This window comes from Merops nubicus, unplaced genomic scaffold (genome assembly GCF_000691845.1).
Source record: "Merops nubicus isolate BGI_N331 unplaced genomic scaffold, ASM69184v1 scaffold10538, whole genome shotgun sequence".
In the NCBI taxonomy this organism is placed as follows: domain Eukaryota; kingdom Metazoa; phylum Chordata; class Aves; order Coraciiformes; family Meropidae; genus Merops; species Merops nubicus.
The window spans coordinates 3,628-29,112 of NW_008626348.1; the positions used below are offsets into that span (position 1 = coordinate 3,628).

The following is a 25,485-nucleotide window of genomic DNA, read 5'->3' on the forward strand; positions in this document are numbered from 1 at the left end:
ATGGCCAGCAGCCCTGAGGAGAACACATCCCTCTCTGCTCAGAAAGTCACACGCTCTGGAAGTCCCCAAGTGAAGAAGTCCCAGCATGCAGAAGAAGCAGTCTTTTACACAAACTGCCGAGCAGCTTATCTAGCTGTTCTAAAAAGCAGCTTAGAAAATATTAAATCAAAAGAACAGCTCAGTTTAGGTAAGAATTAGATATTTTTTCCCTGTAACTCTTGCACATGATGATTACAGTGGGTAGATTACAAACAGTGGTCAGGAATTCAGTGGGGAGTGTCCCAGGGCATAACCTTGGGAACTGGTTTAGGGAATTTGCAGTAGTTGTAGATAGGGTTCAGATTTCAAGGGTTGGTGGCCGTATCTTTGAAGACATTTCCATCATTTACCTGTTATAAAATGTCACATTGAGATTTTTTTTTTTTTTCAGAGTTTATAGAAACTACTTTCTTCAAAGTTTTTCATTCTCCTCAAATCCTTAATCTGTGTTGCTCAGTGTTGGATGACTGGTGGAAGTGGGGAGTAGCACAGAGAGCTTTTCCTCTATCAGTCACCAGTAGGAATGGGCAGAAGTCAGCACTTGCTGACAGATTGCAGGGGACCTAAGTGAGTTGCTTAACACCACCAAATTTGATGGCAGTGTTGTTGCTGACTTGAGGTGGTGGGTTTTGATTGTGACATTTCCACAACAAATTTTTCCTTATCCCTGCCAAATAATGGAGGGAATTGGTCTTGGTTGAGTTTATAATGGACAATTGCCCTGGCACAGAAAAGCAGCATGGTAACTGGCACTGATTGGCACAGAGGTGGGCAGGCTCCTAGGAGAGGTGGTTACTGGAGGCATGGGTATGGCAGTTTACCCCTAAAGATAATCTCACACATCAGTCCTAGGCCACTTGGGGTCATGGGAGAAAATATTCCCTTTCCTCTATCAACTTTGTGTGGACTGTTTCAGGCACTGGTGTTTCATAAGAATTCTTATTTTATTTAAGCTCCTACTGAATTACAGTGTTCCCATAGAGTAAAATCAAAAGTTTTCATATTTTTCTTCCATATTATATTTGTGTATAAGGTATTGCTATCAGTAGTGCAACAGGGAAAAAAAATATCTCTGAGTGCTTCAGCTGCACTAAATAAAGGTGCTAGTAGATACTGAAAGCTGTGGAGCTTAACATTTGTTTTGAAAACCTGTGGAATTTCAAAGCTCCTTGCAAGGAGTTAATAGGAAAGTTACAAAAGTTTACCTGAAAAATGCTAGTTTCAGTTAAAGAGAACAAAAATGTATAATTAAAAAAAACCCAATTATTTTTATTCTCTGAGGATTGAGGCACAGCTCAGAGTGCACTTGGGATTGGTGGTAGTACAGGTTGATTTCTTAAGTCCTCCTCACAGAATGTGATGCCTTAAAGTAAAAGGTATGTGTGTGATGGCATTGTAGTTGTTTGTAATACAGAAACAAAGCAATGGCTAAAGGCAAAAGAATGCTAAGCTATCAAATAATTCAGTTATATCATAATTCTAGTGACTGAGGGGTTTTTTTTTGTTTACATGAGGAAGTATTTCTCACTAGTGGCTGCATTGCCTGGCTCTAAAATATGTGAGGTCTCCCTGTGGAAACCACCACTGTAAAAGCTGAGGGTACTTCTCTGCTGCACTGATTGTTTGCAGCTCATTTCCTTATACAAGTGGGTGAAATTCTGCCCATTCCAAGCACATTCTTTCAGCATGCAGCTTGTTGTTATCTGGCCTTTCTCAGCTGTGATGAAAGTGCCCTTATAACATCCTCAGGGTAGTTTTGGATAATCTGGATTTTAGGATAGGGGTGGTGTGAACAAATGTCATCTCTTTCATACACCCTTTGGCTTTCATCTCTATCCATGTGCCACTTGGCTACGTAGCAAGTGTGTGGGCATTTTGGTTTCAAGGTCAGCTCAGAAAGGGCAATTAGTTGCTCAGGCTCCCAGTCTTTGGAGAGATAATTAAGAACTTCTTTTAAAATCTGTAAGCACTGAGTTATTCTAGGCTTATATTTCATCTTAATTCTGGCATTTATCAAAGGAGTGGTGCCAGTGTAGAAGCATCTGTTGCTATGTGGTGTTTGGCTAATATTCTAGACTATAAAATACTCAGAGATTGGCCCTGTAAAATTTTATTTGTGGGAGCTTTACTTGCTCACAGATAACAACTTCCTTTCCTGTGTTGTAAGATCACTTAAGGTATTTACCAGACGACAAAGAAGTATAAATGAAGGTGTGGTTTAATTGAACTTTTAAAGATAGAGACTTGGGAGGCATGTAGGACTTGCCAAGTGCTGATCTGCCTGGATATATAAACATAGAGAATCGTGGTGTTTGAAGGATACTCTGTCAACTGCCAGTGACTAGTGTGCTGCAGTGACTTTCCAGGGAACTGAGCTGTCCACTGAAAACAAGCACACACTGCCCTGCCTTGGCTGACCTTGACACTGAAATCCTTGAACAATTGCTATGTGCCCAAGCGTGGCTTGGATAAAGATGTAGCTTGGCTGTGTTCTCCTGACCCCCCTCGGAGAGGTGACAGGGCAGAAATCTTTATTTAGGCCTTGGCATTCAATAGGAGATTAACAACAAAGGTGTCTGGTTTTGTTTGTTTGTTTTTATGGTGACACAGTTGCCCACTGAGAATTGTCATGATGCCTCTACCTCATTTCACAGATGCTTCTGAACTGCCTTCAGCCAGTATAGACTTGGTTATTGGGCAGCTGGGTGTAAATCAAGCTGCCAGCCTAGGCAGAGATGAAGGATGACACCAAACTGCATGGGAGTGTTGATCTGCTGGAGGGTTGGGAGGGTCTACAGAGGGATCTGGACAAGTTGGATCGATGGGCCAAGGTCAGTTGTATGAGGTTTAACAAGGCCAAGTGCTGGGTCCTGCACCTGCATCACAACAACCCCAGGCAGTGCTACAGGAGTGGGGAGGAGGAATGGCTGGAAACTGCCCTGCAGGGAAGGACTTGGGGATGGCTGAACATGAGCCAGCAGTGTGCACAGGTGGCCAAGAAGGCCAATGACATCCTGACCTGGATCAAAAACAATGTGTCCAGCAGGAGCAGGGAAGTGATCGTGCCCCTGGACTCGGCACTGGGGAGGCCACAACTTGGGTGCTACTCTGGTGCCCAAAAACTGAACCCAGAACAAAGACATTGAGGGGCTGGAGTGTGTCCAGAGAAGGGCAGTGAAGCTGGTGAAGGGTCTGGGGAACATGGCTTGTGAGGAGAGGCTCAGGGACCTGGGATTGTTTAGTCTAGAGATGAGGAAGCTGAGGGGAGACCTTCTTGCTCTCTATAACTCCTGGAAAGGTTGGAGTGAGGTGGGGGTTGGTCTCTTCTCCCAGGTACCCAGCGATAGGACAAGAGGAAATGGTCTGAAGCTGAACCAGGGGAGGTTTCAGTTGGATTGGAGGAAGAATTTCTTTCCTGGCAGAGTGGTGAGGCCTTGGCCCAGGCTGCCCAGGGAGGTGCTGGAGTCCCCATCCCTGGAGGGGTTCACAAAACATGTAGATGTGGCACCTTGGGAAATGGTTTAGTGGTTATGGCAGTGTTGGGTTGATGGTTGGACTTGATGATCCTAGAGGTCTTTTCCAACCTTCATGATTCTGTGATTATAGGATGGCTTGTGTTTTACAAAAAAATTGCTATATGGGAAGACAGAAAAGCACTTCCCTCCAGTTTCAGACAGACTGTGCCTTTGAATTGAATTTCAGTTTAATGTGATATCTTCTTCACACCAGAAACTGAAGAAAGGATGTTGTCAGTAAAGACTTTAAAGAGGCCATCTAGATCCAGCAAACCCACTTTGAAGAGTGCCAGGTGTAGGAGCAGTGACACTGGCTGTGTGTGATTTTGGCTGTTGGCCTCAACACTGTAGGTCTTTGGGTGCCATTTTTCCTTTACACTGGAAATTTGTGTTGTGTAATTTGAATTGATGAGTTCTGGTGTATGAATGTGACATAAAAATATTGTTTGTGATAGGTTCCATGCTAGATCTCAGTTCTTGGCCAAGAAGTGGGAAGACTTGTGTATCTCAGAAGAAACAGGATTTAACAGTGTGCAAGTTTACAAATAACAGGTTCTTGGTATAACAGGCAGGGGATGTAGACAACAGGCTGAATCTTACTCATGCCATTTGAGGAGATTATCTTTGAATTCATGGATATTTTGCTTAATTTAATGGTTTGAACCTATTAACTTTACTTAAGGAAGTCATACCTTTCAGTTAAGTAGGACAGTGCACAGGGGTAAGTGGAAGCTGCAGATCAGAGCCTCTGAGCAGAATAATTCCTGTGGTGGTGTTGTGTTATAAAAAGCCACAAGCTGCTCTCTGCTTTCCTTTTTTCCTCAGAAGAAAGCAGGTGTGATTCTCAGCAGCATGGGTCATCTGTGCTGGATCACAGCTCCCAAGAGATGATCTGGGATGTCAGGCACTGCCTGTTTGATGTCTTCTTTCAAACCAGTGTGGGAGTGAGCTCATCTGCCCCTCAGGCTGCTCAGACCTCTCTGCTAAAAACCACAGAATTCAAGGCCAGGGAAGGTCACGGTCAGGCTGTGTCAGTAGAGTACAGGACTGAGACTAGAAACAGAACTGTCCTTCAGAACTGCTGCTACCTTGGATTAATTAGGCTTAAAAAAAAAAAAGAACATGGAAAGTGATTAAAGGATGTTTTGAGAAAACTCCTTTACTGGCAGCTGGAATATACAGCTAATATTGTGTTTTATTGTTCAGTACTTCAACAGGCTGGAAGAAATCCATCTCAGAAGACAGTTAATAAATATTGGACTTCACAGACAACTACACTGAATTTTGATGATTTTTGTACTATTTTGAAAGAAGAAAAACCAGCCACAAAAACTGAACTGCTCGAAGCATTTGGAAAAATAGACACAGATAACACTGGATATATTTTACATGATGAACTTTATAAAATTCTTACAACAGTAAGTATCAGTAGGAACTTAATTATCCATCTTTAACCAGTAGTAGACATTTAGGAAATTAGATGATAAAACTGGTCTGAATGTGTGTAAACATATTTCTGATCAAAGGCATGAACTGAGTTGTGCTTGGTTGTTTTTTTTGTTTTTGTTTTTTTTTTTTATTTTACATGTAATCTTCTGTGGTTTTCTGATCTTTCTTCCATTTTTTTTCCCCTTACAGTCTTGCAGTTTATAACCTGTCTGTCCCTTTCAGCAACTGTCTTGAAGGTGGAAGCTGGCAGAGAAAGTATTTTTTTTATACTTTCACAGAATGCTTTGTTGAAGCTATAAATACTGCAGTGGAGCAACAGGAAGGGTTCAGTTGATGCAAGTCTCTGTCCTCTGCAGAGCCCCTCTGTAGCCCTTTGGGGTTATGAACTTTTACCAAGAGAATTAATGATGTACCTTTGGTGTTCTCTCCTCATAACTCATTGCCTACATATGCTCAGAGTTTAAAAAATTTTTTTTAAGTTATAAATAAATAAAATACTAAGGTTGATGCTTTAGTTTTACCACAGCTGTGACTTCACTGGATTTTATAGTTAGTTCTGCAGGGGTTTAAAGTAAAGTGTGCCAGGGTAAGTCAAGACTTTGGTTAGAGGTCATGCACTATTAACCCAGAGCATGGAAGTGTCAGGGGCTTTTCTGGCAGAGTGGTGAGGCATTGGCCCAGGCTGCCCAGGGAGGTGCTGGAGTCACCACCTGTGGAGGGGTTCAAAAAACGTGTAGACTTAGCATCTGGGGTGACATGGTTTAGTGGTCATGGTAGTGTTGGGTTTACAGTTGGACTTGATGATCTTAGAGATCTTTTCTCCACCCTCTATGATTCTCAGTGAATTAGATTTCTGTGCAGCAATTGTGTATTGTCATGTCATTGCTAACAGCCTGGTGAATCCAGGAAGTTGCTGGAGAACCCTGTGGGAGACATGCTTTCTTCCTGAGAGATGTACCTTCAGTCCATAGTGCAAGTGGGGCACAGGATGATGTTCTGACATGGAATTCAGACTTGGCTCCAAAGAGAAATTGCTTTGGCTTCACACTAGTGATTCCAAGTAGAGAGAGGTGCAGGGCAAAGTCATGCCTGGAATAACCCTTTCAGTGAACCAAGCTGCAGATGTAGCCTGCTGTAATAGGATAGCTGACATAATTAAAAAGTGAAGCTAACCATTATGAAGTTAGCTCCTGGTTGTCAGCATGGTACAGTACAAGTAAGAATGACTCAGAGCTGGGATTTCCCCAATTTATGGAAGATTTTCTGAAACTGATACAAGTGTCCATGGTAGGCTTCCAGAAGACACCACAAAATTGCATCAACTGATGCAATTCATCTCTTCAGTATCTAGTAGCATTGCAGGAACACTTTTTTTTTTATGATGTTGACCTTTATTTTGATAATTCAAATCAAAATCCATGTAAACCTATTGCAAGATAAGATTCCCTGAAAGGATATTGAAAGAACCTTCCTTTGTGTCATTATTAAATGATTTAGAACCCAAACTGAGTTGTTTTATTGCAGAGAGGTGAAAAAATGACTCGGGATGAAGTGGGTGCCATTCTTAAACAAGCTGATTTCAACTGCAGTGGCAAACTTGACTACAACAAGGTATGGCAAACAGTGCTGTTAGTTGGTTTTGTGTTATTGGCAGTTATTTACATTATCAAACTCAATACATTTTGCCTCCATGTGTTGGTTTGTTCATGACCTTAGCCCAGGCTCCCCCTCATCTGCCTATGTACTGGAACACAGGCTGGTATAGAGTTCAGTTTCCCTCACTTCATCCAGCTATTATCCTTGAAAAGGTGGCTTGCTGCAAGTGAACTTAATATATTAGGCTGAGCCTAACAGTAAGCAGAAAGCCTAACAGGGTGTGTGAAGATAAGAGTTAAAGGAATAGCAAGATAAAGATGACATTGACAGCAAACTTGGCTAAGCAGTGAGAGCTGTATATTTTGAAAAGCAGAATTTGCAAGATGCAACATCTTACTAGCTTTTTTGACATCATCTGTAAGGAGTGACTAAGTTCTAGAGTGAATAAAGAGTCCACAAAAGACTTGTACATACAAGTATAGTTTCATAGAAGAAAAACAAGCCACTGTTAAAAGTCATAATTTAAAAAAAAAAAAAATCAGTTTTCAAATATCTGGAAAGAAATATAAATCACCTCTTGGCTTGAAAGTCACAATTTTTTTTTTTCAGTATTGGATCTCCTTGTTGAATCATGGCTCCATTTTACTGTGTCACTTAAGTGGTCACTGACTAATGAAAATCAAAATTAAAATTAAAGTTGTGTGTTACAACTGTTGACCCGTCCTCTCCTTACTGATGTTACATTGTAATCCTTGAAACTGCAAGAAAGAACATTTCACTTACCAGATGATCTTTCTTTACCTGAAGTTTTGTGACTTGTACATGAGGACCAGTGAGCAGTGCTGCCAGACTGCACGAGAGAAACTGGAAGTTGACACTCGACTGAGGCAGCAGCAGTTTGGGAATCAAGCTGAAACTTCCTCTGAGGGGATCACGCTGCCAGTGGCAAAACCATCACCAAGAATCTTGAGGAAAACTGATCACAAACTAACACCAAATAAAGGTATTTATGGTTCATATTGGGAGTTTTCACTCTGTTGGAGTTCATGCTCTGAGTCCATGGACAGTTGAGTATTTATTTTTTCTCAGATCAGTGAGGATGTGATTGACTAATATAATTTTCCACTGTGGCAATCACATAAATGTCCTAGGAGAATAGCTGACCACTATCTTCAGATGGACTTTGGCTGCAATTATGGTTTGAAATTCAGACCCTCAGATTCTGAAGGGTGAATTTCGTTGACTCTCACGTGACACAGTCCAGAGAGAAGAGAAGACATGAATGCTCAGATGTTGCAACATAGCAACTTATTTATTTCTTTCCCAGACCAGAGATGAAACCTTAAACACTTATTGATAAGCAGCCTGTTGGTCTCAATTATTGAGGCTACTTTTCAAGCACAATCAATATGAGCATTTTATGTTCTTCCTGAAGTTACAAAGATTCTTGAAAGCTTCCCCAAACTGGATAAAAGGCTAACAGGCTGCAAAGGCACCACCTATGAAATACTGGCATATAGTGTGCCCTCTTTAACTTTAAGATGCTTCAATCCTAGGCAATACTGAAGAGGTGCAAACATGACAAAAGAGTGATGAAGACTGACTTTATGTAGCTAAATCAACAATTGTACCAGCAGAATTGCCCCAGCATAAGGAATCAAAAAGGCTTGGGAGTAATTGCCTTGGGCAGCTGTGCATAAGTGGTGTGCTGTCTGGCAGGGAAACTATATTGTCCTGAAAAGAAATTACTTTAAATTAGAAGCAGGTTACACCTATCCAGTTAGGACAGATTCACCCTGGTTCTGAGGTAAATGGATCGTGTGCAAACAATTTCTTGTCCTTCAGGCAGATTTGCTTCCAGGGTTCTGCCATTCAAATGCCCGTTTGCCTGGGATGTACAGTCAGGGAAATAAAGATGTTTGGCTAATGAATTTTTAAACGTTAAATAATTGAGGCAAATTGGCTTATCTGATTGAAGTTCTTGTCATCCAGTTTTCCTGTGTGCCTATAAGTGTAAGGTTTCTGATAAATAGCACTAGGAGCAGGTTGAGATAACGTAGTTGTCACTAAATATCTGTTTGTAGGTGACAGCAGAAGTTCTTCGAGACCCTCATCAGCTCAGAGTTGCAGAGGATCCGTTCCTACCACTGTCAGTGTGGGTGCCAGCAGCCCCAGAACCACAAAGCTAATTGAGCCAGACACAATGAAGGTATCAAGTGAGCTGCTCCTGTGGAAATGATGCTGTTTTCCTCTAGGCACATGTGTTATTGCATTTTAAATAAGAAACCGTTTTTCTCTGATTTTTAGCTTATGCTTTATTAATAGTTTGTCAAGGGCAGCTATAAACCACTGAGAGGTTTCTTGATACATATTATTATTAACATTTTTATATACTGTTGGTTTTGCTGACATCTAGTTATTGAAAATAATTTTTCAGGTGTGAAGGTTTAATAGAACAAAGTGTGTTTTTTATAAATGAAACCACTGTTGGATAAAACGTTTAATGACTTTTTGAGAAATTTAAAATTTAATAATTTATTAGGTTGGTGAGAACTTTAAATGCTTAAGTAGTCTGAAAGATTGTGTATCATAAACCTTTATATGAAAGGTAATTGGAAATAAATAACAGCTCTGTGAGCATATTCAGTTTGGGCATTACTTTGTAAATATATGCTGCAGCCTGAATATATTGATTTTTAGTTAGAATAATATGTTCTATCAGTATTTTCTTTTAAATAAATCACTCATTCAATATAAATTCCTGTGGGAGAAAGACAACAAAGTCACTTTGCTAAGTCAATATTTGTAGAGTGTTAATATTGATCTTTTTCCTTTGTTTTCCCTTTCTTGACTGAACCTTTACTAGTTTTCTTTCAACAGAAAATAATAGCTGTAGAAATATAAAACATTAACTGGAAACTGCTAGGGTACATTAAAAATGTGCACCTGGAGACTCCTGTGTAAAAAGGAAAAAAAATGGTTATGACCACACAGCATAACTGCTGCTAGAAAACTGAACTGATTGTCCTCATGAGTTACATTTTTGTTTCAAATAACAACTCTGTATTTGTTATTGAACTCCAAAGTCCTTTATATCTTCGACATTGCTATACAGTGACATTTGTTCTATATTAAAATTTAAAAACATAACCTCAAAGGAATTTTTTTTTCAGTCTGTTTAGGTATCTGGACCTTCATGCAATTTAACCTGCAATTTCACCTTGTTCAAACATGATATGTAGTCTGTAAAGGCATCACAGTTTCCCAATATTGGATTCCTCTTTCTTTGTAGAAGCCAGTAAGAACTGACTGAAAAAAAAGCAGCTGCAGATATAGATTGCTATTGATGAGCATCATACAAAACCTGAGATCAATCAATAAACATGAAAAAATGTGAGCAGAACTACTGGGGTTTTTTAAGCTTAAGTATTAAGCACAATGCAAACTGTAAAAATCAATGAATAAATACCCAGTGATTCATTTGTGATGTGGATCAGAATCTAGCACCCAAAAATTCTTACTTATCTTATATTCAGAAACGTATATTTTTTTCTTCAGTTCACCTGTCTTTTTGGGACAGTAAGAAAATATTGCCATCATCAGGTTGGACCAATACCAGCTTTACATTTCTGATGGAATAAAACAGTGGAAGTCAAACCATGGTGAATATCTAAATTCAAAATCTCCTAGAAAACATGGAATGTATTTGTAGTACATTCTTCCGTGTGTTTTCGTCAGTGAAATTTGATGGCTTGTTCAAAGCCATGTAAATAAATTTGGGGAAGAAAAACCAGATAGTTACAGAGGTGCTACAGATGTGCTATAATGTGATAAACAACACACTGACCTGTTGGGCTTCAACTGTAGCTGAATCTCAATTCATTAGAAGGTGGCTAGTGGAGATCTTAAGTTTCTACTGCATGTTTTTTGTATGAAGACTGAAAGACATTAGCAAAAAAAAAAAGACAAGCAACATATCACAATCTAAAATCTCTCAGCATTGGGGAGCTGGATTATCCCTGCTAAGGATTCTCACCTTTGCATTCTGCTTCACTGAAGTCAGTGAAAGACTTGTACACACAGTGGGTAGCAAAAGAAATAACCAGCAAGGTCTTTTTCCTGAAAGAAACAGTTACAAGCTCCCACTGTCATCTGTGAAGAAGCCTCATGCAATTGAACTGGCAAGATTTTTTTCTCAGTCTGTGGAACATAGCAAATGGATTTATGAACAGGCATGGAACAAGACAAAGAGTTGAACTCAAGTTCTTTGCTTTAATCGCAGGAACAATTCCTCTTATTGCAAAACCTGTATTTTTTTAGGAATTGTGTGTGTGTGGGGACTATTCAATAATAACTGAAGTGCTAATAGCAGAGGACTGCAGTGGAATTGCACCAGTGAAGGTGAGGGACTGACCTGCTGGAAGGCAGCTCCACAGAGAAGGACCTAGGAGTCCTGGTGGGCAACAGGTTAACCATGACCAAGCGGTGTGCTCTCATGGCCAATGGTCTCCTGGAGTGCATGAAGAAAAGTATGGCTAGCAGGTCAAGGGAGGTTCTCCTCCTACTCTACTCTGCCCTAGGGAGGCCATCTCTGCAGTATTTAGTCCAGTTCTGGGCTCCCCAGTTCAGGAGAACTACTGGAGAGAGTCCAGAGGAGGCGACAGAGATGCTGAGAGGCCTGGAGCATCTCTGTGCTGAGAGCCGTGAGGCTGCTGAGCCTAGAGAAAAAAGCCTCAGAGGGGATCTGATCAATGCTGATCTAAAGGGCAGGTGTCAAAAGGCTGGGGCCAGGCTCTTGTCAGTGTTGCCCAGAGACAGGACAAGGGGCAACGGGCACCAACTGGAACCCAGGAGGTGCCACCTGAGCAGGAGGAGAAACTTCTTTGGGGTGAGGGTGGCCGAGCCTGGAGCAGCTGCCCAGAGAGGCTGTGGAGTCTCTTGCTCTGGAGAGATCCCAAACCCCCCTGGGCACCATCCTGGGCACCCTGCTGTGGGTGAGCTGCTGGAGCAGGGGGTTGGATAAGATGATCTCCAGAGGTCTCTTCCAACCCCACCCTGCTGGGATTCTGTGGTTCTGTGATTATTTGGGCAGTGAGCAGCACTGGCAGTAACAGGTAATCCCTAACATTTCTTTATGATTAACTTTCCTAATACAAACATTTCCCACTGTGTTAGCTGTTATTTGACAACTTCTGTAATGCTTTGAAGTGACATAGGAAAATCCAAACAGAAAAGCAGCTTTTAGCTTCCCAGATTTATGTATCTTTGTAATTTGACATGGATAATGTAGAGAATATAGCACCACCTTATGCTCCCTGCAAGAATAACAGTTTAGTGTTTGATTCCTAAAGCATCATCAAACTTCTGCTTACTATTGGTCACATCTTAACCTGCACGTTGTTCCTTGAGAGATTTTCCCCTGCTTACTTGGATTGTTTCATATCTCTCTGGCAACAACATCTATCTGAATGCAGAACCATAAAAAAAATGTTTCATCTGAAGTAACATCCAGAAAAATGGAAGGACAGAGCTGCTTTCCATGGACTGTGTGTGGGATGATGTTTTGAAGACCACTGCCATAATGAGAAAGGGGGAACAGAACATGGCTGTTGGAATAATTTTTTTTTTCATGAAAATGACCCCAGTAAATTTTTGAATGGTTATAGCCCATCTGGACTGCTGTTTAAACTTGCATTATGCACTTCTGTGTCTCAAAGAACAGCTGTATTTCTTCACCAGCAGACGTTTTGTCTTTGATCTCTTTGAAATGTCAATAATTTTTCAAGTAGTTTGTAAGGTATTAAGCTAACAACCAGTTATCTCAGCTGTGTCAGGTTTTAAGGAAAAGTCTCAATTTACTCCATATGGACTTTAGATGAAGGTAGGAGTCCTGCAAGTGTTGGAATAAACAATTTACTGAGAATGGAATAGTACTAGAAATAATTGAACAGACTAAAATCTGTGCTAGAACTCAAATCTGTAGTTATGTGAACTGTAATGTTAATGCCAACTCTCATTATCCACTTTGTTTGACTGAGAGAACTCTATTGCTCAACACTGAACCCTCACCATGAAGTCCTAGTAACAATTTGTTTCTGTTCACTTCTTTCCTAATTGCTCTTTGTGATTGGAGCCCTTTTGTTTATCCCCTCACTAGAAATCTAGCCTCATAGGTAAAGAGGGATATAAAATTTTTAGCTGGCTTTAATTATGTTTATGCTGCTGCATTAAAAGTAGCCAGGGACTGATCTCTGACTCTGGACCAAGTAGCATAGAGAGCTTCACCTCCACGAGGCTTAGGCCTAGCAGCATTTCTGGCAGGTTGTGTCCACTTTAAATTGCACTTGGTTTGTTTTGTTTATGAGAGGGGAGGGACTTAGGTATTAGTTTCCATCCTGGGTTGGATATCCCACTTTATTTTAGATAACTTAATTGGTCTTTGTCTTTTTGATAACCTGTGCTCTGAGAAAGTAAGTTTCCTTTTAAAATCTCTTCAAACTTCCTTAGCAAAATCTTAATTTTCTTTAAAAATCCCAAACCTCCAAAGAAGAGCAGAAAGTGAGTTGCAAAGTTTGGTGTTTGTACTTAAAAGTGCTCCATGTTGTCAGCTGTATACAAATATAAGCAGCAGCATTTGACATCTAAAATTGGTATGATGCATTATGCTACCAAAACTATTGGGGTACTGAGGATGAAATAACTGCTAACTTCAGGTCAACATCTTGGATGGGATTTTATGGTCTTAACCACAGTAAGTAATTTGAAATTAAGATTGTTTCCAGCTATGTAAAATATGGAATTCTCTCAGTGTTTCTCAACATTCATGTTTTAAGGATGAAATTTCCTTATTCCTTTAGTGTAAAGATTCTTTTCATAGCTGAGTTTGTGCTGTTTGGGTGGAACTTATGAGAGTGATTCAGAGGCAGAAAATGAAGTGAGAGGTAGTATTAGATTCTGAAATCTTTCTATGCTGGCACAGGTAGTGAGTTTTCTCAAAGTGTATCTCTCTCTCTTTGTTTTGATTCATTTATAAAAAAATTCTTAAAGCAGAAAGGAATATAATGAAGATGAATTTGACAATGTTTGAATGAGAAATATGTATCATGGAGGAGTTGCTCCTATTCCCACAGAAATCAGTGGCAAAAATGTGTCAAGGGATGAAGGCTCTTAAATCCATGAGTTCCTGAGGAATTTGTATTCTTAAGAAATGTAGAATTCTGAATGGAGAAATCTAAATTCAAAATTCAGAACTATATGTATGACCAAGTGTGTTACTTGGCATCCTGGGTGTACGTGCACTAGCAAAGCCCAGGTCTTGCCTGACACCTTTAGGTCATTGACTGTGAAGTACCATCGATGGAGGGTGAATGCCCTGGAATGACAGCTCAGCTCTTTAAACAAAGAAATGAAACTGAGCACTCTGGGGTCTGGAGCATCTCTGTGCTGAGGAAAGGCTGAGAGCCCCAAGGCTGTGTAGCCTGGAGAAAGAGAGGAAAGACTGAGAGCCATGAGGCTGTGTAGCCTGGAGAAGGGAAGATTGAGAGGAGATCTGATCAATGCTCATCAGTTCCCAGAGGGGTTGTGGAGTCTCCTGCTCTGGAGAGATTCCAAACCTGCCTGGGCACCATCCTGGGCACCCTGCTGTGAGTGACCTGCTGGAGCAGGGGGTTGGATGAGATGATCTTCACAGGCCCCTTCCAAGCCCCACCATGCTGGGGTTCTGACTCTGATGAAGACTTTGTCCTCAGATGGAGTTACTGGTCAGCCTCCTTACTGGAAGTTGCATGCAGAACTTCTCTGGTTTTTACAAGCTCTCTTCTCAGATCTGTGTTAGCTTACCTGTGACACGGAGCACTAAGCATAGGTACAACCACCTGCACAGAGCTTTCTGCTAAGATTACCCTGAAAGATTCCTTGTTAGACTCCACTCAGAAGCTTCATCTTCCCTTGCTGGCAAAGTGACTCGAAATCATGATCTTGACCTAAAACAGGGAAAGCAAATCAAGAATGTCTTCTATTCTTCAAGGCATTCAGTATGTCTGTAAGGACTTTATTTTTATGTTGGTAAAGAAATAACCTCCAGATTATATTGGAATTGAAAACTGGGACTTGGTGTTTAAAAAAAAATTATTTTTTAATTGCATTTAGCATCTCAACAAAATCATGGCTTCTCTAGGAACCTCACAAATACAGCAAGCTGCAATTTATGTCTTTCCAACAGCTTTGATAGAAATCCAGAAGAACCACTTAATTTGATGAGTATTTGTGTTTGGGATTTCTCTGTGCAAGTAACTCCTCATTGTTCAGCTGTTCAATTATGTTCTTTGCTCGACTGGAACTGATGTAGCAAAATTCCAGCCTTTCAGTGGTTAATCACACAGTTCAGAGAATTTCATTAGTTCAGTTTGATTCTCCATAGCAATTAAATTTCATTTCACCTATTGGGATATATGTTCTTCAGGCGTTTTCACAAGAGAAGCAATGTTGCTAACTGCACTGCAGAAATCAACTGCAGAAAGGATTATTTGAGAAAATTGATTTTTAAAAAAGGGAGCAGAAGATCAATGCTGTATCTTGTGGCATATTTTATTCAGGATTTATAAAATCATCAGATTAATATATTTCAGAGAAGGCGCTTTTATCATGATCAAAGGTGAAGGCAACATCTAATATTTCCTTGGTTTCCAGGAATGGCAATGTGCACAATCCAAAGGATGCTTCTACTTAGAAGAAGATGGTGAAATCATTAGTCACAAGTACAAGCTGCACTTACCCCAGAGGTCTGCTGTATGTATTACCATCAAGCCTTTAACCATCCGTCAGTTAGAAGGTAAGTTTATTTCTGTTTCTTTGGAGAATTTTCTTCTATGAAAGTATTTTCTCTTCGGCCACTACATCTCCTCCTTTCTCATTTGCAATACTGCAATATAACAATAGTTCTCTCTGTTGACAGAGTCCTACTGAAGATGTAACTTAATTTGTCACGCCACGTTTTCTGCTTTAGTCATTTTCTGCTCACTGCCTGTGCAGTGAAAATCAGCAAAGTCCATTATCTTCCTCCCTTTAATCAGCCAACTTCTTAAATTATTTTTGGCCACAGATTTGTGAAGTTTCTTTATTACAAACCTCAAACATTAGCACTGTTTGCAGTGTCTCTCTTCAAGGTCTTAATGTACGTTGTGGGAAACAACGATCCAAAACTTGGAGAATATTATATTTTCCCACCTCAAATAGTTTTGTAAATACTCAAAATAGATTATGGCTTTTTTTGGCAGTGTGGTATCTTGATGTTTTGATTGTGAATCTTGTTGGAGGGATTTATAGCTTAGTTTGCCTATTTTAATTTTCAACTTAAAAGAGTGAAGTCCAGTGATAGAGCCATCTGAGAGTAATTTATTGTGCCTTAATGCTCCTTTTTTTCTAAAGGCTATTGGCTTTTCTCTCCAGTGATTTACCAAGGAGGTTTATCTAGTTGCTATGCTGGAATTATTTTTTCCTCAAGTAGATTATTTTCTCTTTAATCCTGTGAAACAGGAGACATTAGATCCCAAAGATGTTTTAGAGTCAATCTGGACTGGCTGTTGCGCTACAGGTTGGTAATTGATTTTGACTGGGGTTGGTAATAAAAACTTCACTGCAGATAATTTACAGAAAGTAGTTTTCCAATTACTACCTGGCCAAAATGGGAAGCTGATCAACAGACATGTAGCCACTCTCTTTAATATTTTTGGCTCCTGTTGAAAAATGCCTCTGCATTCATTGTTTTGCTGTGGTCTGATTAACCTGAAGACTTCCTTAATTACCAATGATTTTAATATTAGAACTGTTAATAGTAATTATTGTCTGTAAGACAATTACAAGACTTGGTACAATTTGTGATCTGCCTAAATAGGAAAGAAATCCCAATAGCATATAATGGGATGATGTTTTTCCATCTTACTGGGAAACAGAATGGTAAATACCATAGAAATATCTACTTCAAAGTTCAAAGAAAAACAATTTTAAGCCATTGTTAAACATATGTGCTGGGAATGTTTTTCTTTTTAGGAAAATCTTGTCCCTGGTTGTCAGTGGATACAACTTTGTATATTCTCAAGGAGAATGAAACCCAAGAAAATCTACAGCTTGTGAGCTGTACTGAACAACAAAACAAAGAGGTTAGATATTATTGTTCTATTCCTATTTTAATTATTGTATCTTTAGAGCATATGTGTTAATGCTGCATGGGTGATTTCCCCCATGTTTGGAAGGAACGCAGATAGTACCAAAACAGACTGGAGAAGAGAGGAAACACTTGTTCTTTTTCAAATTTGCATGTTCCTTTTCAAAACTGGCAGAACTTGTGCAAAGTAAGATATAACACTGTCTTAGTTATGCCCCTCAGGTGGGCTGAATTGCATATGGAAGTTCTGTCTGAAAAATGATAGGAGTGTTATTAGACATTTCTGGTAATTACTGTTCTCTCCTTATCTCTGGTTTTGTATGTTTTTCTAAGTTTTGTTATAATAAAGGGATTCACCAGTTTTTGTGTCTTTAAAATGTCATCACAAGCATCTCACTGTAGATGTTTTCCCATTACCTGTGCTTTCAAGTAATTAATCACTTTTGTGTGAGTATTACAAGCAACAAAGAAAGAGATTATTTAAGAAGCGACTCACAAACTTGTCTGTCTTCCTTTAAGAGTAGATGTTTGGATGGAAAGGGGAGCTTGGATCAGGAGTTTACTGGTTGCTCCCGTTCACAACAGGCTGTAGGTTGAAGAAGGTGAAACCACAAATTACTGGAGAAGCAGAACTGGTGTATAGAGATGAAGATGGAGAGCTGGCTCTGACCAAAGAGTTCCGGTGAGTTCTATTCCCACATAGGCATGGTAACTCTAGAAAAAGTGTGTGTGTGCTCCAGGCAACATCTAGCTTTTTAAAACCTGTCTGTCACTAAACTACTGTTTGCACAGAATAGTCAAAAACAGACCGAGTCATTATCCACAATATTATGAGACAGGAAAGGAAAGACAGGTATTTGGAAACAGTTCTGCCTTTTTCATCTTTTAGAGCCACTTTATTGGATATATTTGAAATGATTGATTTGGATGGAAATGGCCTTCTGAGTTTGGAGGAATACAATTTCTTTGAACTAAGAACTAGTGGTGAGAAATGTGATGAGGAAGCATGGACTGTATGTAAGGGTAAGTTCACTGCTGTGCTAGATATAATTAATCAGGGCTATCAATCTACTTGCAAGCTGTTGTTTATGGGATATATATATATAGTATACTACACACTATGTATATGGTGTAGAAGAACTGAGTATTTTGCAGTCTATACCAAGAACATACATAGGTACTGTTTTCTTTTCCCTTTCTTTTCCTTTTTTTTTTTCCTTTTCCAGTCTCCTGTCCTTTGTTTTGTTTTGCTTCATTCTGGTTCGTGTGCCACTGAACTTCTGCTGAGAAAGTCCTTCCCATTGCTAATTGCAAAGTTTTGGAGGTGAAAGGTTTTGTAGCTGCCAAAACCTACAGGTTTTCTGCTTGTGGATCATATGGTGAATTAAACTGCATCAGGTATTTGTTTAATCAGTCTCCTTTCTGCAGATTAAGCTGGTGCTGCTTTCATATCTCACAAAGTGTTGAGAGGAACATTTAATTAGTGTGCATACAGAGTCATAGAATTGTTTAGACTGACAAAAACCTTTAAGACCATTGAGTCCAACTGATAACCCAGCACTGCCAAGTCCACCACTAAATCATGTCCCTCAGCCCCACATCTATGTTTAAAGCATCCATTTGATGCTTTAAAATGGCGTCTAGGGCTTATGATCATCGTTCAGAAAATTAGACATTAGAAAATGCCTATTGCAAAAATAGATTTTTTTGGTCAGATGTAAGCAGTTTTTAATTAAAAATTATTCTTTTGAAGGTTCATATTGTCCATATGTGTCAGTTTGTCCATATTGTGCTAGATGACAGCTGTGAGATTCTGAGACTTCCATGAGTGAGATGAGGAAGCTGACAGACAGTTCAAACTGTTCCAGCTGTTGTTTGTTTTCTGTCTGCTCATATATCTCATCAGTGCTACTGGACATCTTACCAGCTTGCAGGAGCTTTGTTGGGCCACAGATGTCAATTTTCAAGAAAAAAGTAGTTCTGTGGCATTGCTTTAAGGTTGCACAGTCCTTGAGAGTGCCCTTATTTGCCTCATAACAGAGCTGCAGGATTCAACCACCAGTGACCATAGCTACTCTTAACAACACAGTGCATGGAAGCAGTGGTTTCAAAGCACAGGCAGTTTAGCTGCAGTGAGTGGACAAACTGGAAATTTTGAAGCCATTGTGTGAAAATTAGAAGTTTCTATAAGAAATATGGGGATTTTTCTGCAACTTGTGTATGAAATGCCAGTGTGGGATATTATTGTACACTGGCCCATGTTACGTTTGGTATAATTCCTTTGTAGGCTATGACACATTGCTTCATTTGGACCAAAATACTTCAGATCTGGCACATCCCAGATTATTTTCCCAAAACAGTCTAAGATACTGGATTTTTTAATCTGGCACATCCCAGTAATTATTTTTCTCAAAACAGTCTAAGATACTGGATTTTTTCCTACATGATGGAAAGCTCATACAAAATCCTTTCCTATAGATAAGTTTCTTGTCCCTTTCATGCCTCTACATCCTATTCCACACTTTATGACTTTGTGTTATGCCTCTGTGCACTGGTCTCAGCACGAGTGGGAAGGGGAAGGGGGGTGGGGTTGTGTGAGAGGTGTAAAAGAGAGGAAAGAAGAGAATATGGTGAATGTTTTACCAGGTCATTAATCAGTTGAAGGGTTCAGACGAATATCATAAATCTTGACACCAAAGTTCAAGCCATTTATTGTAGCATCTGTACCCTTAGATAGATTTATTAAATTGGTAATCCCTTTTTAATAATATATAGTAAAGATTTAGCATTGTTATGAAGATAAGAAAACCATTTTTAAAAATCTCTGACACGAGGACATTTCAATTATGTGTTTGCTGACATTAGAGTGGTCGATCTATGATATTCTCTCTAGAGAGGGGTGTTAGGATTACTGGCATTTTATTGCTTTTTAGGAACTAAGTAAATCATTTCTGTATCAAGGACCTCAAGCACTAAAGGTGCTGGCTCCAGCAGACTTTCATTTCCTATTCCTAATATTCCCCGTTCTGCAAATCTCAACTACAACAAATCCCACTAGCAAAAAGAAAAAAAGAAAACCTCAATATGAATTCTTTCTGTTTTGAAATCTCACCCTCTTCTGCATTGTACAAGGGGCCAGCTGTTTCTAGTCATTATCTAAAATCCACAGGGAAGCTTTGCAAAGAGCACGTATCTGGTCAAGGACATGCCCAAATAATACTGGAGAGCCTGAAAATGTAAGATGGCTCCATCTTTTAAACCTTGTAACAGGAGTGGGAGTTGGGCTTTGGAAGGATAAAGGGTGTTTGTGGAGAGAACAGACATTTAAGTGCTACTTTATATTTCTTTTTAAACAGAGAATTTTGATATGAAGAAGAATGAACTAACACGACAAGGATTTATGGATTTGAATCTCATGGAAGCCAATGACCGTGAAGGGGATCCTAGTGACCTCTGGGTCACTTTATTGTCTCTGGGCTACAATAAAGCATTAGAAATGACAGAGGTATGATAGCCATAGAGCAAAAATAACTGCTTCACATACAGCTTGCTGCATGTGTTTAACTGCAGCATTGTTTCTGTCTGTCCCAAATTGATTTCACTAAGTCAGTGATCCAGCCCAAACGCTGCTAGCCCAGGGTTTACACAATGAATTCCAGTCATTATAGTGTCCTGGTTCTCAGAGGAGGAAATCTGCCTTTTGCCTGAGAGAAAGCTGCTGTTTTGTGGGGTTGAAGACAGAATCTTGGGTTGTACCAGCTGAAAGAACTTGTGCAACTTGCTGGTGGGAAGTGATAATATGGTAAACTGTGATGTGTCAGCAAACCTATAAAATGCAGGACCTGCTCTGCTTAAAAAAGTCACTTTCCTGGCCCAAGTCACAAGAGAAGTGGATAAGTGTAAAGTAACTTTTTTTTTATCACATGACTCAGAATTTGTCCTTTTCAGACATGGTTGTTTCCATTACTCTTGCCTGTTCACAACAGTGTGTGAAGGTGTTCAACATAAAATTTTAATGGAGGAGCTTTTGGTCACTCACTGTTTACAGGATCAAGGATTATTTCTCTGATATTTCTGTGTGCTTACAGGGTTTATTTATTTCATTTTTACAGAAGCCATGTTGGCATTAATAGTTCTCATGAAAGAAAGAGGATCTCTTTAATGAAGGGGAAAACTATGAAACAATACATTAAATATTCTGATATTTTAAGTTTAGTCCCCAAGAAAAACTCATTTCTAAAAATCAGTCTGGTTACATTATTTCTTTAACTTCTGTTGAATTAATTCAGGTCATTGTACTCACCATATAAAAATATATTTGCAAAACAAACATGTACAGAACCAAAAATACTCAGCGTGATTGAGAGACATCAGTGAAAATCCTGAGATCATGGTGAACAATTTCTTAATGATGAGCCCTTCCTCCTTTTCCTGCATGTATGGTTAGCAGAGCAACTACAAAACTGTGTTTCTGCATTTCCGACGTGAGAGGGAGCTATCCTCCAAGAAAGAAGATTTTGGGGAGTTTTTAATTAAGTTAGAAATTTCAGAAAGCTCTTTTGCACCTCGTACAAGCTATGGTTTGTGGCTATAGTCTTTGCCTTCCAAAGGATAACAAAGCTGATTGAAGAGATTGGTATTTCAGGATCACTGAGCCTCCAATAAATTAAAGGCAGAACTTGAGAAATCCTAGTGGATTCCAGCAGGGATTTGAAAGAAACTGAGATGCTATTACTAAGAAAATGCAAAGCCCTGATTGTTACATGTACTCACCTTAGCCACGGTGCTCTAAAAGCAGAGTGCTTAATGCAGCATTGCAGAAGAAGTTCTAATTAAATAAATTATGAAGCAGCACAAACAGCAAGAGTGTGAGAGGTAGAGGAGACAGATTTCTTTCAGAATCTGAAATACATTCCTGTTTCACCTTAGTCCCTGTGCAGTTTGCTGTCCAAGGAAGGGGTTGCTGCATTGGAGCTGAATGTGCCAGACTGTGTATCGAGTGTACTGTGACTAGCATGGAAAACATTCCCCTGTCCTCAACTTTCCTTTGCTTTAAAAGATCACCGTGGCTCTCAGGCTTTGAATATTTAATATTCAGTGGCATACTTGTATTTGGGTAATTCTACTCCAGAGCAGATATGAAAATACCTGGGAGCTGTGGATGAAAATCTGAGTGGGAAAACTACAGAGAAAGGGGTGATGAAACTAATTTTCTCCATTGCAGGCGTGCCCCTTTGTCATTGACATCTATGCAGAAAAGTGCAAACCCAGAATTAAAGCCATATATCTAGAGGCAGGGAGCTGGCAACTCAACAGGGCCATTTGCAAGTCTGTTGTTAACAAAGGAGAGGCCAAAGTAATAGATGGCTGTGAAAACATAATCGTCTATACCCACAAAGTGGGCAGGAGAATCACTTCTGTTATTGAAAATAAGGTATGGCACCAGACTTCTTTAAGGTACTTTGTGGTAATGTGTTTTATTGTTGTTCTTCTTCCCTCCTTGTGTCATTATTGAGAATGATATTTTCTGGTATTGCTGATATAAAGCTTCTGGGTCTAGTTAATTTTTTAAAAAGCCAAGTGCCTGATGCAAATCTCTTCTTGACAAACAACTCAAACTCCAAAACAGTCTGGATCAGTGTTTGTGGAAGGCACAACTTATAATGAGGCAAGCAGTTTTAAATATCACACAGAATCTGAATATTTGTGTTCACATTCCAATTTTTCAATATTTGGATAATTATTGGAGACATATGTGCACAATACCAGCAAACTAATACTGGAACCAGGAAATACAATTATAGAAAGAGCAAAGACTGCACCATTTACACTATATAATATTTTCAGTGTGTATAAGAAAGTAAAAGAATGATGATTTGCATCAGTTATGTTTTAGGAGCACTTTATTTCTCATCTAAGTTAATTGTAAATCCAAGCAAAAATGTTTGGTGGGAAGCAGAGATTTTTAAGCCTTTTTGCATGGAATCTAATGAATTTGCTGTTCATTCTTTATTTCTTTTTTATCAGGACCTGTGAGTAAATAAATACAGTGCAGTAAGGTACTAAACTTCAGGTGTTTTAGATCTTGAAAGATCACAGCAAGAAGTATATTTTTAAATGGACAAACATGCAAAAAGGGGAGGGGGGGAGGCTGGACTAATATTAGGACAGAATGCTGAGGCTCCTTGGAACTACAGGTTTAGATCTGCACTTCGCCCTTTAGGGTAGATCTGCTGGAGTTATTTATATGTTTGGGGATATGTGAGAGAAGGAGGTGAGGTCTCTACTGAGGCAACTGGATGCTGTCTGATTAAAATCACTGCCCACTGCCATTCATGCCATTCAGGTTTCATAAATACCCTTGTTCTGCTCTGAAGGAAATAGCTGCACTATTCTGATCATCTTATTAGAATTTTGAGGCTTTTTGTTTGTATTGTAAATGTCTGGAAGAAAATAATAAGCCAGCAGTTTTCTGCATCTGTCTTCTAAGCTTCCCCCAGTGCAAGCAGTCTGATTAAGTCTTCAGTTATTGTACAGATTATTTCAATGGAAATAATTATTTCTTTGGTGTTTCTGTAATTAAATTAAGGAAATCTGCTAGTACCTGAGGGTCTCTATTTTAGTCTTGCACATGTATTTGATCAGTGGGCAGGGAAAGGTGTCTGTCTTCTAAACCTCTCTACTCAGGGTGTGAGCTGGGGAGATTAAAAGACCTTGTATACAGAGCCTCAAGTTTCTCAGGGAATAAGCAGTGCCACGTCTGTTGTCTGCCTCTTTATATGCCAAAATAAATAGTTAATGAGGCATTTCCTATCATCCAAAGCAAAAATTTACTAAAGTATACCCTCTGTGCTAGGCTGTGACCTTTGTTCCTGTTGCTGTAAGTTCCTGGACAGATATTCTTTTGTCTGCCTTTATCTCATTGCCATGTGTTAATATGTTGGATCTTGCACAGTTTTAACAAGAGCATCTGTTCTTTAAGTGATTATACTTTTATCAATTTATTTTATCAAATATTTAAAAACATCTCTCTTAATGAAATCAGCAGAAATGGCTTGCAGGGGATATTGCAGACAAAAATTAGGCAAGCATCCAGTGCCACTTCTGCAGATTGCTGTCCTAGTCTCCAGGGATTTGCAATTCAAGGACCACTTGAGACAGAAATATTTTCTTTGTACTTAAAATCTGGTATGAATGTGTCGAGTCACCTTTTGAAATCATGTGAACTGTTACAATCTGTAACGTTCTGTGGCAAATAACTTTCTCACTAAATGGTGTTCCCAAAGTGCTTAAGTTATTTCAACAGGTCTTAAATGACTTTTGACAATGGATCTGGGCTCTGAGGATGTTAGTCTTCAAAGAGAACAGACATGAGCATCCTTTTATCCTATAAAGTAGTGAAGTCAGAGGAAGTAAGAAGAATGTGTAGTTAAGAGTAATGGGTTCCTCATGTTTTTTTCACTTGCAGTCTGAAAACAAAGTGATTATTCATGTCAACAACGAGCAGAACAAGAACTGCCTAAGTAATAGGGGACTTACTGTTTTTGCTGTGGAAGTGGCACCAAAGTCCATGATGGTAAGATCTTTATTGTTCAGCCAACTTAAAGTCTAAGCAAAAAAAATATAAATCAAGTGGTATCTTTAGTTTCCTTTTGCATGTCTTTTGTCGTTATAATGAGCGTTTGGATAGTGGCATCTTCAACACCAGTAGGGACCACATGGAGCTTTTGATATTTCAAAGCTGGACATGGACTCAAATCCATGTTTCCCTGTGCAGGTTGCTGTAAAAGTCCAGAGCTGTTCAGTTTTTCATACGTGTGCCTGTTTCAGCTGTCCATTCAACACATGTCCCATTTACTACTATTTTTTAACATTCTTTTTCTGAGGCTGTATTTTCTTTATTTACCTAGCAATTTTTAATCAAATATATTGATGTCTGTGAGAAACAGACCAAGGATGTGCTAGTGAGAAACAAAAATGTATGTATTGCACTCCCTATGCACAGTGTGGTTTGCAGATGGCTAATTTTTGTTAAACTTGACATAGGGATGGTGTTTAGTTTGATAAGTTTGGCAGTTTGATCTGCTGATCCCTATTCCAGAGCTGAGCAGGCTTCAGAGAAAATTCTAAAAGAGGGTTTCTAAGGGCTAGCACGAGATTGAAAATGAATTATGAATGCAGGTGATATTTTTCTTCCTTCATTTATGAAGAAAATCCACGTTTTATTATTCTAAAAGTATGGGATCTTTCTTATAAAACAATTCAGATCCCTCTTATTTTAAATTCCACAGCTGTCCAGCATGGCTGCATTCAAACCTGTTGTAAACAGATCCAGTCCCATGGCACAGGCAGGGCTGGGCCTATATTGCTGCTGATACTAAATATCTATTGCCTGATCCCAAAAGGTGTTTCCTTAATTTTAATTTCAGCTTCATTCAGTATAAACTCTGGGCTCCAGGCCCCTTATGGAGATTTTACTGCTATGCAATTAAATTGTACGTTTTGAATACCAACTGTTGTTATAGATGATTAATGTTCTGTAATGTTCACTGTTAGCAATGTAAGTACAGAAATGTTTCATTTCTTAGGTGACATACACATAGTTCTCTAATAAACAACTATTTCACCTCTTTTCTCTCTTGTGTACAGGTTTCTCAGCACGTGATGCCACTGAATGAGCAGGAAGAGTGGCTTTATAATTGTGTCCATTCCCTCGTACGTTAA

The 25,485-nt window shown here is 39.3% G+C and overlaps 1 protein-coding gene across 1 annotated transcript; it reads left to right on the forward strand.

Annotated features, from left to right (window-relative positions):
* On the forward strand, positions 1–25,485 carry EFCAB7 (EF-hand calcium binding domain 7). Its single transcript, XM_008945964.1, has 13 exons — positions 1–187; positions 4,761–4,972; positions 6,528–6,614; positions 7,407–7,602; positions 8,684–8,808; positions 15,288–15,429; positions 16,647–16,756; positions 17,286–17,443; positions 17,651–17,784; positions 20,118–20,266; positions 21,986–22,195; positions 24,230–24,337; positions 25,411–25,485. The coding sequence occupies exons 1-13, from the start codon at positions 1–3 to the stop codon at positions 25,483–25,485; spliced, it is 1,893 nt and encodes a 630-aa protein (XP_008944212.1).